The sequence below is a fragment of the Amblyomma mixtum genome, chromosome 2 (genome assembly GCF_055824585.1).
Source record: "Amblyomma mixtum isolate Tamu chromosome 2, ASM5582458v1, whole genome shotgun sequence".
NCBI classification, from domain to species: Eukaryota; Metazoa; Arthropoda; class Arachnida; order Ixodida; family Ixodidae; genus Amblyomma; species Amblyomma mixtum.
The window spans coordinates 319,137,489-319,152,556 of NC_143013.1; the positions used below are offsets into that span (position 1 = coordinate 319,137,489).

The window sequence follows — 15,068 nt, forward strand, 5'->3', positions numbered from 1 at the left end:
GCAACTATTTTGATTCATGTATTTCTTTAAAATAAGGGCCATGAAATGCAGTTGTATATTTGTGAACGCATGGACTCGCAGCCCGGACCGTGGCAAAAGGGTTGGCATCGGCTGCCGTAGGTCGAACAAAACAAACCAAGCAAATCGAACCGCTGACTTGCAGGACAGATCCTTCTCGTTATTCTTTTCTCGTGAGGAGATCTGATGAATGAAACAAACTACCCAATGAAGTTGTTATAAATTCTGAGGCCAAGGGCTTTGAAGCTGAACTACGGTAGTGCATGAAAATATTTTGTATACCAGCCTTGTTCCATGTTATCTTCTAAGTGGTCCGTGTCCACTGCCTCTCCTTTTCTTTTTCTTTAAAGTTTCTCAGTGGGACCTGTTCTTGATTAGAATTATTTGCACTTTGTTGTTTCGGCCGTGCGCCTTTTTTCTTTTCAGATAGCAAGTGTTGCATTGCAACTGATGATTTGTGCACTTTTCAAAGAGTCGTTTCGGTTTTTACATCTGTTGATCACAACATTTTGTCATATCACGTGCTGCACGTTACGTACAAGAATAGCTAACGTTCTAAGAGTTGGTAATTTTCTTTTTTTTGTTCTATTTCATGTGCAGATAGTTCCGCAAATATGTCTTTGGAAAACTGCAACTGCTGACTTGGCCTGCGTCGGAAGCCCGACATTAAGGAAAGGAAATGCGCGTAACTGGCTTCCTGCGACAGTGGACGCCCGAATCGCGCTTATAGGTACGTGGAGTAATGAGAGAGAGATGTGGGCTGCAGGCATTGACAACGTTGCGCCAGAAACGCGGCGCTGAAACCATAGGGCGTCGGCGTCGAGAACGTTTTACTCTCCGATCATAATTGTTTCCATACATAATTACTTCCATACTGAAAGAAGGCCTTAAAACGCGCAGGGCTCGTGCGCCGGCCGTCATTGAGTGGGATAAATTTAGAGAGTTCAGGAGAGCTCATAAACTGGAGCCCATCAGAAACATCGAGGAATGGGCGACGGCGCTCATATTGGACGTTAGAGAGGCGACAAAAAGGCTAGTAGAGGATAACGCCCCGTAAATTGCGGTCAGCCATCTTAACCATATGTGGGAAGCTAAGCAAAGCATAGAGTGTCGTCTCAAAAAGCAGAAATCGAACCGCAAGCTCTCGAAAGACATAATAAGGAAATCAAATATTATACTTTCAAATTATGCGCGCAAAATTGGGACAACAAGTGTGACGAAATGGAGGGGAGCATGAACCTCTCCAAGACGTTCAACTTCCTCCGGCACTTGATGAACCCTGAAAACTCGAAAACGCAATCCGGTATAAGATTGGCCAAAGCGAGACACGGGTTCAGAGGGAACGATGATGATTTCCTGAACAAATTAATTGAGACGTACGTGGGGCAAACTTCGCCAACTCTACTTCCTGACTATGGTGGGGCGCCTAACGAGGCGCTGGACGCCCCAATCAGAGAAGCGGAAGTAAGGACAGAGATTGTAAGATTTAAAACGAAGTCGGCTCCTGGCCCTTACGGGGTAACGAACAAAATGCTCAGGAACCTAGACGATGACTTCATTAAGTATCTAATGGAGTACACGCAGGAATGTTGGGAAAAAGGCGAGCTCCCACAACAGTGGAAGGCGGTAAGCATTATTTTAATACTGAAACCAGGGAAGCCTCCACAATTGGCATATTTGCGACCAATTTTCTTAACTTCATGCGTTGGGAAATTGATGGAGCACGTCGTCCAGACCAGACTGATGAGCTTCATGGAGCAGGGCGTTCTGTGGCCACATGAGATGGTCGGGTTCCAACCTCACTTATGTACGCAGGACGTCATGATCCAAATCAAACATGACATAATAGACACAAGGTATAAATATGCGAAAGCCATTTTGGTGCTGGACCTCACGAAGGTTTTCGACAACGTGAAGCATGAGGCGGTCCTGGAACGGCTGAACAAGGTTAATGTAGGTACCACGACATATCGGTACATCAGGGACATCCTGACGGGTAGCACTGCCTTCATAAAGTTCCAAATGCTGGAATCCCTCGAAATTGAGCTAGGAAGTAAGGATACGCCCCAGGGATCGGTGCTGTCTCCCCTACTCTTCACCATGGCAATGAGAGAGCTCCCCGAAGAATTGGCAAAGCTCGAAGGATTAAAATTTAGTGTATATGCGGATGACATCACCCTTTGGGTCAACCAGGGAGGTGATTCGGCCGTCGAAAACCTGCTTCAGGCCACCACCGACATCATAGTCGAGTACGCGGCCGAGAGAGGCCTAGCGTGCTCGCTGCAGAAATCAGAATTATTTATATATAATCCGAAGCACTTAAGGTGCAAGCCCCCGTAGCAGATCAAAATTAAAGTGTTGGGTAAGGAGGTACCAATAGTCGAGCAAATCAGAATCTCGGGCCTGATTTTCCAGTCACGCGGACATAATGGCGAGACTATCAGAAGGCTGGAGAATCACGCGATGCAGACCCTGAACCTAATTAGGCGGGTGGCCAGCAGACGGCCGAGGGTTGAAAAAAAAAATTGATTAAACTGGTACAGGCGTTCGTCTTCAGCCGGGTGAACTACGCAACGCCGTATCTAGATTTGAAAGCGGTGGAAAGAATAAAGATCGAGTCTCTAATGAGAAAATGCGTAAAAAGAGCGCTGGGTCTGCCCATGTGCACATCCAAAGAGAAACTGATGCTCTAGGGGTACACAACACATGGCCAGAATTGGCGGAGGTGGTGTGAACCTCTCAAATTGAGAGACTTAGCACCGCGAGGACAGGAAGAGACATTCTGACTAAAGTTGGAATAAAGCCGGATAGAGGTCTCGCGCAAAAGGTGGAGGTAGATAGGAAAGACAGACAAAATTTGATAATTCCCCCCCCCCCCCCTCCCTGCCAAAAAACATGCACCCGGAATATAACAGGCACAGGAGGCAAAAACGAGCCGAGGCATTAGAAAATAGATTCGGCAAAATTTCGGAACATGAGGTGACCTATGTAGACGCGGCGGGAGGCTGTGGCGGTTTTACGGTGGCAACGGTCGTCAGCGGCCGGGGCAATCTCGTGACAGCTGCCACTTTGCGCGGGTGGAGCATAGAAGTTGCCGAGGAAATTGCGGTCGCGTTAGCTTGCGTTGGAACGGAAGCGAAGTTTGTCATCAGTGACAGCAAAACTGCCATACAAAATTTTAGCAAGGGAAGGATCGCGCCCTTATCGGCCAGAATCCTAGGCCAGAGAAAGTTGGGTAGGGAAATTCAAATAATTTGGACTCCGGCGCAAGAAGCCGCTCTCGGCAACCAGGCGGCCCACGAGCTGGCTCGAGATCTCTACCGCCGAGCCGCTACAGGGCCCCTCGATGACCGAGGGAGCGGAGAGCGCATGCTAAAATACGGGGAGATCACGCAGCATCATAAAGTGGAGCGTAGACTCGTGCCTCGCCAGACCCGAAACTAGACAACAGAAAAGCAGTCGCGCGGAGGCGACTGGAAACTTATACGTATCCGCACTCGGTTATGGCGAACCGCATGGTCCCCGAGGCCAGGAGCGATAAATGTAATCTTTGCGGTGCGAGAGGGACCCTCGGCCACATAATATGGGAATGCCCGTACTCTCCCGGGGGGACGCACATTATCGACAGTAGAGACCCCTGGGAGACCCTGCTGCGCAGCTCGGACCCTGAGCTCCAGCTCCACCTCGTCCAACTGGCTGAAGAGGCTGCTGGGACCCAAGACGTCTCAGCCTGCATCTGAGGCGGCGGCATCCGCCCCCTTTCCTGCGTTTCGGGGGCAGGGTAGATCATCTTCCCGTTGGACATTACAGTTTATTACATCCATTACGACTCATGTGGGATAACATCTCTTTCCTGTCGCTCGTAACGCCTCCAATTTCTGTGACAACCTCGCGAAATACTTGCACAGGCCTCTTCTTTGAGAACCAGGCTTTGGTACAGCAAGTCGAGCACATATTGATCTGTTTCTCAGACCACAAAGCTTCCTTCATGACAGGCAGGAACTGTTGGCGGAGTGTTTCTTGAGGAAGGAGTATGTGTGAAAAATAACAAGCTGTCTGTAATTGTAAACACATGTCTTGCTCGAATTCTCTGCCTCAATCTATCGAAAAGCTGAAACAGCTGATGTGCTGCGCTCAAATTCCGCATTAGGAAGTAACGTAATCGTAGGCAATTTTTTAGGCCTCCAAATAAATAGAAGTTTTTCACCACCACCACCACCACCACCCCAAGTCGTTACGCTCGGTAGCGTCACTGCCTTGCGCACAAAGTGAAGTGTTGTGCTGCGTTCAACCAGCGAAGGCGGGTCCCTTGGAATGTTTCGTTCGAAAACGCCACCACGGCGGCGCTTGCCGCCAGTCTACGTAACGACGCACTCGACGGTTACTTCCCGTCCACGCTGCCATTTCGATGAATGAAAGGACTTCCGTCGCCTCCTTTTGTTTCGCTGCGCTCCTTAAGTCGTTCGCATTGTTTGCGGATGCAGGCGCCCTGAGGCAGACATTCGAGGCAGCCGACGCTTCGTAATCACTCCGCTTCCAAAGCGAGGGCCCGGCCAGACGTGTAGGCTTCGCACTATGCGGTGCTTTGTGTCGAGCTACCGTGTTCATGAGGACGCCAGCGCCGTTCGAGATTGCGTTAGCGTTCCTAAACAAGAACGAGTGCGCTTTGTAAAGCCCGCTTGACAGCTCTCTTTGTAAAGCCCGCTTTGTATAGCCCGCTTTGCATAGCATGGGCGTTTCTGTCTTTTTTTTTTCTGTTCATTATGACAGTACGGGCGTTATAGGAGGGAATGAAAGAAGCAGAAATGAAATGAAATAAATATGGAAGAAGGAAGCACAATTAACGCGGGGTAAGTGTTTCGTTAGTGCTCCCTACCATGCCTTGTGCACTGCGCACCGCTAAACAAGCAGTGCGACAAGTGCGCACATATTTGAAATTATAAAAAGAAGCCAACAATATCGGCGTGTTGTTGCGGCTCCGGACTTCAGATTCTCGTCATAGCCCTGATAGTTTAAGAGTGAAAATTCCGATGTGTTTTTAAGTGAACGTTATTAAGGGAAACTATTTCTCACATGCCCATTTTAACAACATTAACGTTCATATTGATGCCAACCATCATTCAGGTGGGAGTGCAATACATGGCTGACAAGTTTAGCATTTCCAAGAATCACGGCTACACCAAGAACCCGTTCATTGAAGCATGACTGTTTGCATTTCTCTTTAGACTTTAAGATCTTTGAGAGAAAACTCTCTTTTTGAACTTTTCAATAAAGAACGAAAGTAAGAAATAAACGCGTGTCCTATGAAACAATTCTTTCGATTCGTGCGAGATTTCTCTCATCAAGAATTTCTAACATTGTTGCAGAAACGATCAAAAGTAAGCTACTCAACACTCCCGAAAATTCGAAAAAGAATACAGTACCAGCAGTCAGAGCGGTGATTTGCATGACTTCAAAGTTATTGTTCCAGGGAGAAGAAAGCAAATATTACCGGCCATATGTTATGTTTTCTTTTCATAGCCAAGAAAGTGGTGCTCTGGAAAGAACTGAAACCTAAATTTTTGGTTGCCGAAGGATCGGTGAGAAAACACGATGGTTCGCATGATGTTCAATCCACGGCTTAAGTGTATCCATCTTATTGCTTTCTTTTCTAGTTGTCAGCGACGCGTGTAACCCCGAGAGCAACAGTGCAGCGGTAAGAGTCCCCAGGAGCTGCATTCAGAGCCCTGAATGCCTCAAAATGGCCCCTGAAACGCTTTCCACCGAGGGAAGTGAAGCAAATGACCGATAGATACTGAATATGGTTCCATCCTCCTGCAAATATTTCCAGTCTAGCTCGAGAGAAACAGAGATGCCGGTTTTAAAAATGATCCTCCGCCTTTTCCCTTTCAACTCGCACAGCGGAGCAAGCCGGAAACAGTGATAAGCACAGGGTGAGACCGCGCTTCATCCACGTATACGCTGGCCGGCTCAGTTGTTTGCTTACGGCATTGCCGTTTTGGGACTGATTTCAAGTGAGCCCCGTTAAGTCGCTTGGCATGACTCACACGAGTCATGGGCACAGGAAATTACCGCGAGGCGTGAGAATGAAAATTTGAGAAAAAAGTTGGGCTGAGGCTTAGCTAAAGTGTTAAGCCTGGATATCTCAAAGCGAAAAGCATCGTGGCGATGCTCGTAGTTTAGCTTAAGGTTTCATACATAGGGTTACAATTTGGGTATAGCTTTCTAGCTTTTCCAAAACGTGTTGTCTTAGGTATACAAAGCTTGTATAGACGTTATACAGGGCTATTCAAATCTCTTTATTTGTTCTTCTTCAATGGACACAATGTCTTGCACTTTCTGTATAGCCACAAAGATGGCCCGATGATCAGAGTAGTAGCAAGCAGCTGTGCTTGTGGCTGCTACGCAGTATACAGAACGCACACCCTGTCTCCGATAGACAAGGTCTATAGTTGCCCCCCATTGTGTAGTGGGCTCAATGGGAGACGTGACGCAGTCGACGCAGCCAAGCGCCGCAATTCAGCGTCCTTTTGCCGCCGTTTAGCAAGGCGTGTCTCTCGTGCTTCTGGCGTTTCAGCCGCTTGTCTAGGCTTGCACTTTTCTATGCTCGCTGCTTTTGAGCCAACTCGCTCGCTACCACGTCTGGGTCTTCTTTTCTTCCTTCCGTGACGAATGTCTGCGCCTCTTCTACGGCCGCCGCAGCCGCTCACGCGCGCGTCCTCGCAACGCCTTGCGAAAGAACCTTCTCTTGGGACGGCCGGAGACCGCGCAGCAGCGGCAAGGGGTAAACCGGTGGCGAGGAGGAGAAGAGAGGGGTGGCGAGGTAGAGGAAGGGCGCCCAGGGGTGGCCCACGCTAGAGTTACTGTATATATAGGAACTCCAGCCCAGGCGAAGCGCGTTGTTGACGAGCCTAGTGAAGCTTTTGGCTTCAATAATCTGTAAATTATCGACTCGCTTCTGACGGCTTCGGCGGGTTGTATGCATACGGATTCTACGCTTTCGGCACTTTGGCACTGTGACGTGTCACGGGTAGTCAGGCAAAAAGTTGGCACTGTTTAGCTGTGAGAACCCTGATAAAACGTACAACGTCGCTTTTCTTATCTAGAGCTCAATTTGGGCACAGTTTGTTTTTCACGGCCGTGGTGAACTGATTTTGCACTGAGCGGATCTGTGTTGACTGTATTAATTTCAGTAAGGTCTGGTAAGAGCTGGACGGCGTGAAACTTTCGCACTATAATTTTCCTCGAAAAGGGGCGCAATACTGTAGTGTCTTTTCGTTTGGCACTTCCCTACCTCGCAGAATTTCATGAATGATATAAAAACTTCCTGTTACACGTGAAAGATTTGGAAAAAAAATGTCATTCAGTTTGCGTGACCAGAAAATGGTACATTGTTTTTAGTTTTAACGCCAGGATATTAGTTTTCATATATACAGGAGTCCATATATACACTGAACAAATACAGGGTCTGTTCTAATAGTAGTAGGACTGGTTTTTTCCTGGGCGAACGGGCGGACGAAAGGCGGACTGCGCGTGCAGGATCGTTGAAGAGGGATATTGGGAATGCTGGGGAAAATCGGCAGTGGGCTCTCGGCTATTGAAGAGAGCAGGTCGTTTGTACTGTGAACCCATGTCGAAATGTCTCGTCACGCAGAATCGTGGAGCGTTTACTGGATCAGCGATACGCGACCAAATTTTGTGTAAATCTTAGTAAAACGGGCAACGAGACTCACGGCATGATTAAGGAGGCCTACGGTTACGCTGCCATGGGTAGATAAGGTGTTTTCTGAGTGGCACAAGCTGTTCCGAGAAGGTAAGGAAAGAGTGGAAGACGACGACCACTCCGGACGCTCTTCGACCAGCAAGACCAACGAAAATGTGTAGCAAGTGAAACATTTACTGAACAGTGATGGTAGAATGAGTATCAGAATGATTGCTGATGACTTGAGCATTCCTCAAACGCAAGTGTTTGAGATCGTGACAGAAAACTTAGCCATGAGGAAAGTGTGCGAGGAGTTGGTGCCGGGAGTGTTGTCAGAGGAGCAAAAGGCCAACCGGAAAGCGATCTGCCAGGATCTTCTTCATCGTGTGAAGCAGGACCCCGATTTCTTGCCCGCCACACGGTGGCAACGCTGCCTCAGCCCCCCTACAGACCCGACTTGGCCCCGCCAGACTTTTTTCTGTTCCCGAGAATAAAATGACGCTCAAGGGGGAACCATCACGGAACGGTAGAGGCGGTTCAACAGGCCGTGACGAGGGAGTTAAACAACATTCCGGTCGAGGCGTTCCTGGAGGCGTACGAAAACGGGAAAACTCATTGGTAGCAGCGTGCTTGTGCGGAAGGGTGCTACTTTGAAAAATTGTAATCTTTTCTACTATTCTCATGTACAAATTTTATTGAAAAAAATAAGTCCTACTACTTTCAGAACAGACCCTGTATGTATGTGTGTTTAGAGCATCAAGCTAGAGAAACCTGCATGCCTTTATTGTTAATTTTTGTTGTTGAAAACATAAGATTTCCTGGCTAAACGGCATCTGGCACAAACCACACGAAAGCGTTAGTCGACGCCCGTGAAGACGATCCCCAGTAATTTGATGCCCAAGAACACGTGAATTGTTGCTCAGTGAATTGGGTGCCGTCCTCCACGTTTCAGCAAATAATGTGCACCCTGTGGCAATGATTTACTTGTTATAAACAAAGCGCTGCCTTGAATGCTTCCCAAGTGAAAAATCATTGCCTCTATTTTCTTGTCTTTATCTTATCCTTCTCCTTTCCGTGCTATGCGGTGCGCCCAGCGTCCTTCGCTGCTTGTCGCACCATCTTTCATTCTTCTTTCGTCTCCTCGGCACATAGGACGCCTTCTGAACTTTCTGTGCGGGTACTTAAAAGTGCCCTTCACAAATGATGCAAAGCTGCCTAGCCCTTAACTCGCCTGGCTCTACTGAGTGGCCCCGGTTGCTGCACATACCGTGAGCGCAGAACGAAGAGATGACAGATTAAAAAGACGACGCTTCCATCGCTAGCAAGTGCTGCGCACTGATTTAAGCATAGCGCAAGACATCGTTGACTATCCAGCTGTCTAGACCACAAGAAAACGAAGCTGCTCTAATTGAGCTGGTGTTGGTTCGAATCACTGTGGAATCGCTATAATATGAAAGTTGTTTTCAAGCTTGATATCATTCGAGCAGCAGAAGTAAGAAAACTTTGGCTTGACTTTCGGCGCCTGCTTCGCCGCAGTTTTTCGAGACGACGGTCTCCATAGTTTGTGAGAATGGGAGGTAAAATCTATTCATGAGCAAAAGAGGCGCAGTTTGCTGTTATTTTTTAAATGCACTTTATTGGCCACCCTTTTACAGGAACAGGTCACTGGCAGTGCATACCATTTGCGAAACCATAGCTGTGAACCTTCCCCTCAGGTGTCGAGTAGCAAAACTGCTATCATTTGCGCTACCCTCGTTACACGTGCTCGTTCCGGTTGCAACACTGTTATTACACGCGGAGCCAGAGCAGGAAGAAGAGGGCTCATGCGTAGGCCGCAAACGAGGAGCAGCTGAGGGCTAACGAGTGTCGTCGGCGCAGGCAGGCGCTGTGGCGTAAAAATCCGTGCTTCGCGTGAATGTTCGGCCTCTCATCTTTCGGTCATTCACCAGCTGACGCTGGTAACATTCCCCGTGGGCTTTCGCTTGGGGATGGTTTGCGATTAACAAGGAGCTTACGCTTCACGCACCGCCTCCCTATCTGCGCCTCTGCCGAGGAAGTTTCCCTGGAGAGGTTAATGGCCATGGGATATATTTATTGCGGCACCGTGTATTTTGTCGCTCTTTCATGGATGAGGTTCGAGCATTGGCTGTCGCTACGTCCTTTGCCAGCACCCGATCAGAAGTGAACAGATGCCACTTTTGTTACTGGTTTCTTGAGTCCCCCCACACACAAAACAAATTCTGGTGGCTCCTAGGAATGGCCTCTCTTGAAGTCTTGAAGCAAGAAAACAAGAGATGGATGATGTTGAACAATATCTGTCTTATTCGTGGTTAGTGGCTGCTTACTTGAGAGCAGCTGTCGAATGCGACACCATTTTGCTGTACGAGTGCGTTACACCCCCCCCCCCCCCCCAAAGAAAAAAAAAAAAAAAACGAAGCGCCCAAGGAACAAGCGCAAATGTATCCGATGCAGATGAGACACGAGATTTTTCTGAAAAACGAAAGCATGTGATCAGGCTTATTAACAACGAAAAAAAGAATCTCGACATTCTTCTGATTCGCGTTTCAGCCAAGAAAGCTGTCCCTGCACATGCTTGAGCCTACACTTGTTTTCATGTACAAATAAATTGTCAAATCAATCGGTTTGTAAATCAATTTCAAGTCATAATCCTTTCGTGCCATTCAAGTGGCCGTTCTCCAACCGAAATTAGCATACAGACATCAAACAACACGCCAAAATTGGCAGGGGCTTAGCTCAGCTAGACCAGGACATACGTAGCTAAAGCAGTTTCGTTTACTGACATGTTGGTAGCGACGCGCCGTCGTTGTCGTTCAGCAGCTTGGCGGCGTCTCTTCGCGAGACATTCCTCTCGTTCTTCGGGCGTCTCGGCCGCCCGCTTAGCCTTTCTCGCCTCGTTTTCACGCTGTCGGCCGGACTTGTACCATGCGACGACTTCTGCATCGGAAGACTGAATTTTGCGCAGCATGTACTGCTGCCGTGACGCGCACGCCCGCTCTCCTTCTTCCATGGTGCGCGTCTGAGAAGCGAGCGTATCGCTTCTTACTTATGGTGTCTTCGACTGGTCGCTTCCACGATCCGGTTCGGATTCGGCAAAATGAGAGCCACTCTAGCTCCGAGTGCATAGTGAGACCGGTCAAGCCGAATGGTCAGCAAGTTTTCAGAGCGAAAGCGCAGGAAGCAGAAAAAGGACGTAACTTCCGTAACGGCGTACCCAGCGTAATTATTCGTCTTTTTTTCGACATTTCGGCTCATAGAGCCACACAGCAGGGACGTTTTAAATGCGTCTGATACCTAAAGCGCCTAAACTTGCTTCTACGGATGCGTAAAAACCGACGCGTTAGGCCTCGCCAGACCGGTCGTGGTGTGCTCTGGCTATGCCGTCTTCGCGAAACGGCGGAAGTGGCTCTGTCACGTGAACACATCTCGGGGCCGCTCCGACTTTTTTCTCGGAGCGCCTTAGAGCGCTCTGAGCTGGAGGCGGGCGCTCTGAAAGAACCAGCCGAATGTAGTCAGAGCGCTTGATTTCGACCAGCCGAACGTGCGGCTGCATCTCAGAGCGCTCTAGAGCGATCAGAAACGACCAGTCGAATACACCATTAGATAGCAGCTGCGCGGAGCGAGTCTGCGCATGCCCTGTGAGGCGCATAGCGAAGTGATCGAAACTCGGCGCAGCGGCTGCGGCGGAGGCGGCGTACACCTGTGGCGACCTGCGCAACTGGTTGTCATAGTAACAGCGCATGCGCAGTAGTCGCCTTTTCCCGGCTCAGAGAAATGCACTTCTTCTAGCCTAGTGTAACTTTCGCTACAAAAAAAAAAAAGGCAGAAGTCAGGCAGCGGCTACTTAACGGCTTATATTATTATTCACGGCAACAAAAATATGCCAGTCGGCAATGTACGCCCGCTGCCACTTCTAACACTAAACGCGTGTTAAAACGGCAAAATACCAAGCACTCAGCGACAGAGCAGTGAATGAAGATCCCGGATTTAAAGGTTGACAGATGCCCAGAAAAGGACAGGAGTAATGAGAGACGTCCAAATATAGAATGTCTACGCATTCGCGGCCAGTGCTCTCTCGAGTTTTCTACCCCAGTTACTAGAAGAGGATTTCGAGGGCCAGGTACGGTTCCGTAATCCGCCTCTAATGATGCACTACACTGAGTGCGCCCAGCCTGGGAGTCCCTCTCCCGGTATGACACAGATCGGAAACTGAGCTCTCCTAGTGGTAAAAGAAAGAGCATGGGCTGACGAGGTAGCATGCCGTGCTATCCCGCTCTCTTCCCTGCTTCTCTTCCATGGCGGAAGTAGCAGCTCACATCTGATGCTAAGCTGATCCCTGCACAAAACATAATACGGACCATATGGCAACTACTGTGGCATTTTTTTTTTCGTCGGCGCTTCCGGTTTCACCGTACAAAAGCGATAAATATATTGCATGTGTAGCGTAGCAGCCACACTCGGTCAGTATTGTGCCGAGGGAATACGATCCCGAAGTGCGAAGCAAGCTTGCAAACCTCACACGCTGCCGGGAGAGGTTCGGACGTGGCAAACTGCGTAGATCCAACTCAGCCAAAAGGCCCTGTTTTACATGTAGAACTACAGCGCCGTAAACTTTATTCACTCCGTGGAGGCGGGTCGTTGATGCGTCTGTTTTCTTGAACTCTGTGGGAAATGCAGCACACAAAAATCACACTTTTCATTTCTGTTTGCTGCCGCGAAATATTGACGCCAGCTCTCGTGCCGACAAAAGCGCCTTTCAAGAAGAGGAGGAAGTGTGTGTGGAAGTGGACATCATCATCATCATCATCTTGAAGTGCACGTCCCGGCTACGCCGCTGTTGACCCTAGGCCGCTTATTACCTACGTGACATCTGGTGCAGGTGCTGGGTACGTCGTTAATGCAACGTACGCCCCCTTCAAGCCGCAATTTCAGCACCGGACAAATACTGAAGGTAGACATACGAGTGCACCAGGGCAGTCACCGATTGCAGAGCTTACCTCCCGAATTTGGACTGCTCCCTGTTTCCTATTGTTCACGGAGGGCAAGTGCTCCAACAATGAATCCTCCAGCTACAGTACCGCCGGTACTGCTCCATCACCAGCGAGAGCCACCCCATATCCACGGTCAACCACACGAGGACGCCGAAGACTGGCTGAACCAGTAAGACCGGGTGGCCATCTACAATGGTTGGGGCGCTGACTGCAAGATGCGGCACGTTTATTCCGCCCTTGAAGGCTACGCGAGGACATGGTTTCTAAACAATGAAGCTGGCCTTCATACGTGGGATATGTTTAAAACACAGTTCCTCCATGTCTTCAAGGACAGCACGTTGCGCAAGGAGAAGGCTGACCTGCTTTTAAAGGCACGATATCAACTGCCCAACGAGAGTGCGACGGTATATGTAGAGGAAATGAAGAGACTCTTCCGACGTGCGGACCCGAGCATGTCAGAGGAGAGGAAGGTGAGCTTCTTAATGAAAGGTGTCAAGGAGCAGCTGTTCGCCGGCCTGGTTCGAAGTCCTCCATTGACTGTAGCTGACTTCTTAAAGGAGGCGAGCACCATCGAAAAGTCTTTGGACATGAGGGCCCGGCAGTACGACCGTACAGCAGCGTCGACGCTCACGGCCACTGTGGAGGGCGCCACGGTGAATTTGGCAGACTCTCTACGGGAGATTATCCGGTGCGTCGTGAGGGAAGAACTGGTGAAGCTCTTTCCGGACAAGGAACAGCCACAGGTTGGCACAGTTGCTGACATTGTCCGTGAGGAGGTGCAGCAAGCTCTCGGTACTTGTACACCACCACCATTCGTAAATGTGGTAATGATATGGTGCTGTTCTTGCTTTGAAGAGGAGCGTATTTCGTTAGTTCTAGTGCGAATCACGGCATTGAATATTTGCGTTGATTGTCATTTTGTCGAAAGAACTAGATGTGTAGCCTCAAAATTTGAGAACGAAAGTGGAATTTGATTGAGAATAAAAGTGCCGCTCATAATGGACTTAGCATCGACTCGCTAGGCTGGGATAAGTAATTGGAACCCCAATGATTTAATGTAGCTAATATCTGTGACGTGCGGAGTACCGAACAGGCGCTAGCCAGAGAGCATGCGAGCGGGGAGTCAGTGACGTCTTACCGCTGTGGTGGGTGCGCGCCTGGTACGCGGAGCGGCGAAGGTGGCGAAGTCGTAGCGAAGCACGTGCGGCGCTTTGCCGTCGTGTGGTGCAACAGAGGCGCCAAGGAAGAGAGACGCGTCACTCGAGCGCGAAGGCGGCAGCAGTCTGACGGTGGGTCCGTGCTCCCGTCCGCAGTCTTCCCCCGACCTCCTGCTGCCTTTCATGGCGTCTTGGTTCTTCGCCTGCGGCTTGGTTGATCTCTTTTTCTCGCTTGGAACGAAATGACTTCATTCTCTATTTGAGAGAGTATTTATGATGGAAACTGCCAATGTTGTCGTTTTCCAAACTACTTTTCATTGCGTCTGTCCGCTGAAGAGTTTTCGGCTGAACGTTTTTCTTTTCTGCCTTACTACAATGTGAAAGTGGAGCCCATGAATTTTTTTTCATGCCGTAAACAATTACTCGCGTCTTTCAAGCACCTGCTCGATGTTGATAGCTGTCATTAGCACGGCTTAGAAAATCATGGTGCCAGCCGCGGTGAAGCGACTGATGCTGTGAGCGGCGGTAAATATTTGCGTTTTTTTTTTTTTTTTTTTGCGGGCTAGCCAACTGAATCGTTCGAGCTGCACAATTTTTTTTTTTTATGAACACTGGTGTGATCAGTGTTACGGCATGCTGTGGAACGGCGGGAAAGAATTAATGCCGGCTCGCATCCACGGCCGCCTATGCGGCTCGTGCTCACAGGGCCGACTCCCACTTGTGCTCTCACAGGGCCCATTCGGGCTCACTCCAATATACTTACGAAGCATTACGCTGAAAAAATTATTAGCAGAACTTAACGCCGACCGGATATATGCGACGTATCAAGGGTCGCGCTGCAGTTCCCGAAAGCGGCAATGCTCTACTTGCAGCGCGAGGAAGACAGGCAGCCGCTTCCGAGCTGCGCATTTGGAAGGCTGCTTTTTGCCTCGGGCACTGAGCGGCCGGGCCGCTGACTGATCCTTCACATACTTTTATTTTTTTTTATACATTGCAGCAGTTTGTCAAGTATAGCGACTCGAAAGATTGCATTAGATGCTGGTGGCATGGCGCATTCCGGGCGGAACTCAACAAGACCCTGGAGAAAAAAAAAAAAAACAAGTGCAGACTTTGCGGCGCCACTTTTTATTCCCTATAAGATGACGATTTAGGCTGGATCGAAAAAAAGCGCAGCAACTGCAA

The 15,068-nt window shown here is 49.2% G+C and overlaps 2 protein-coding genes across 2 annotated transcripts in view; one reads left to right on the forward strand and one right to left on the reverse strand.

The window, feature by feature from the left end:
• LOC149365139 (solute carrier family 13 member 2-like) overlaps positions 1–15,068 on the reverse strand; it is a 205,693-nt gene that overhangs the window by 172,234 nt on the left and 18,391 nt on the right. The gene's annotated exons all lie outside the window — the stretch shown is intronic.
• The window catches only part of LOC149365140 (uncharacterized), a 151,357-nt gene continuing 149,437 nt past the window's right edge, over positions 13,149–15,068 (forward strand). Inside the window, exon 1 of the mRNA XM_089568792.1 lies at positions 13,149–13,553. Coding sequence (XP_089424918.1) covers positions 13,149–13,553 — 405 coding nt within the window. The remainder of the gene's footprint in view (positions 13,554–15,068) is intronic.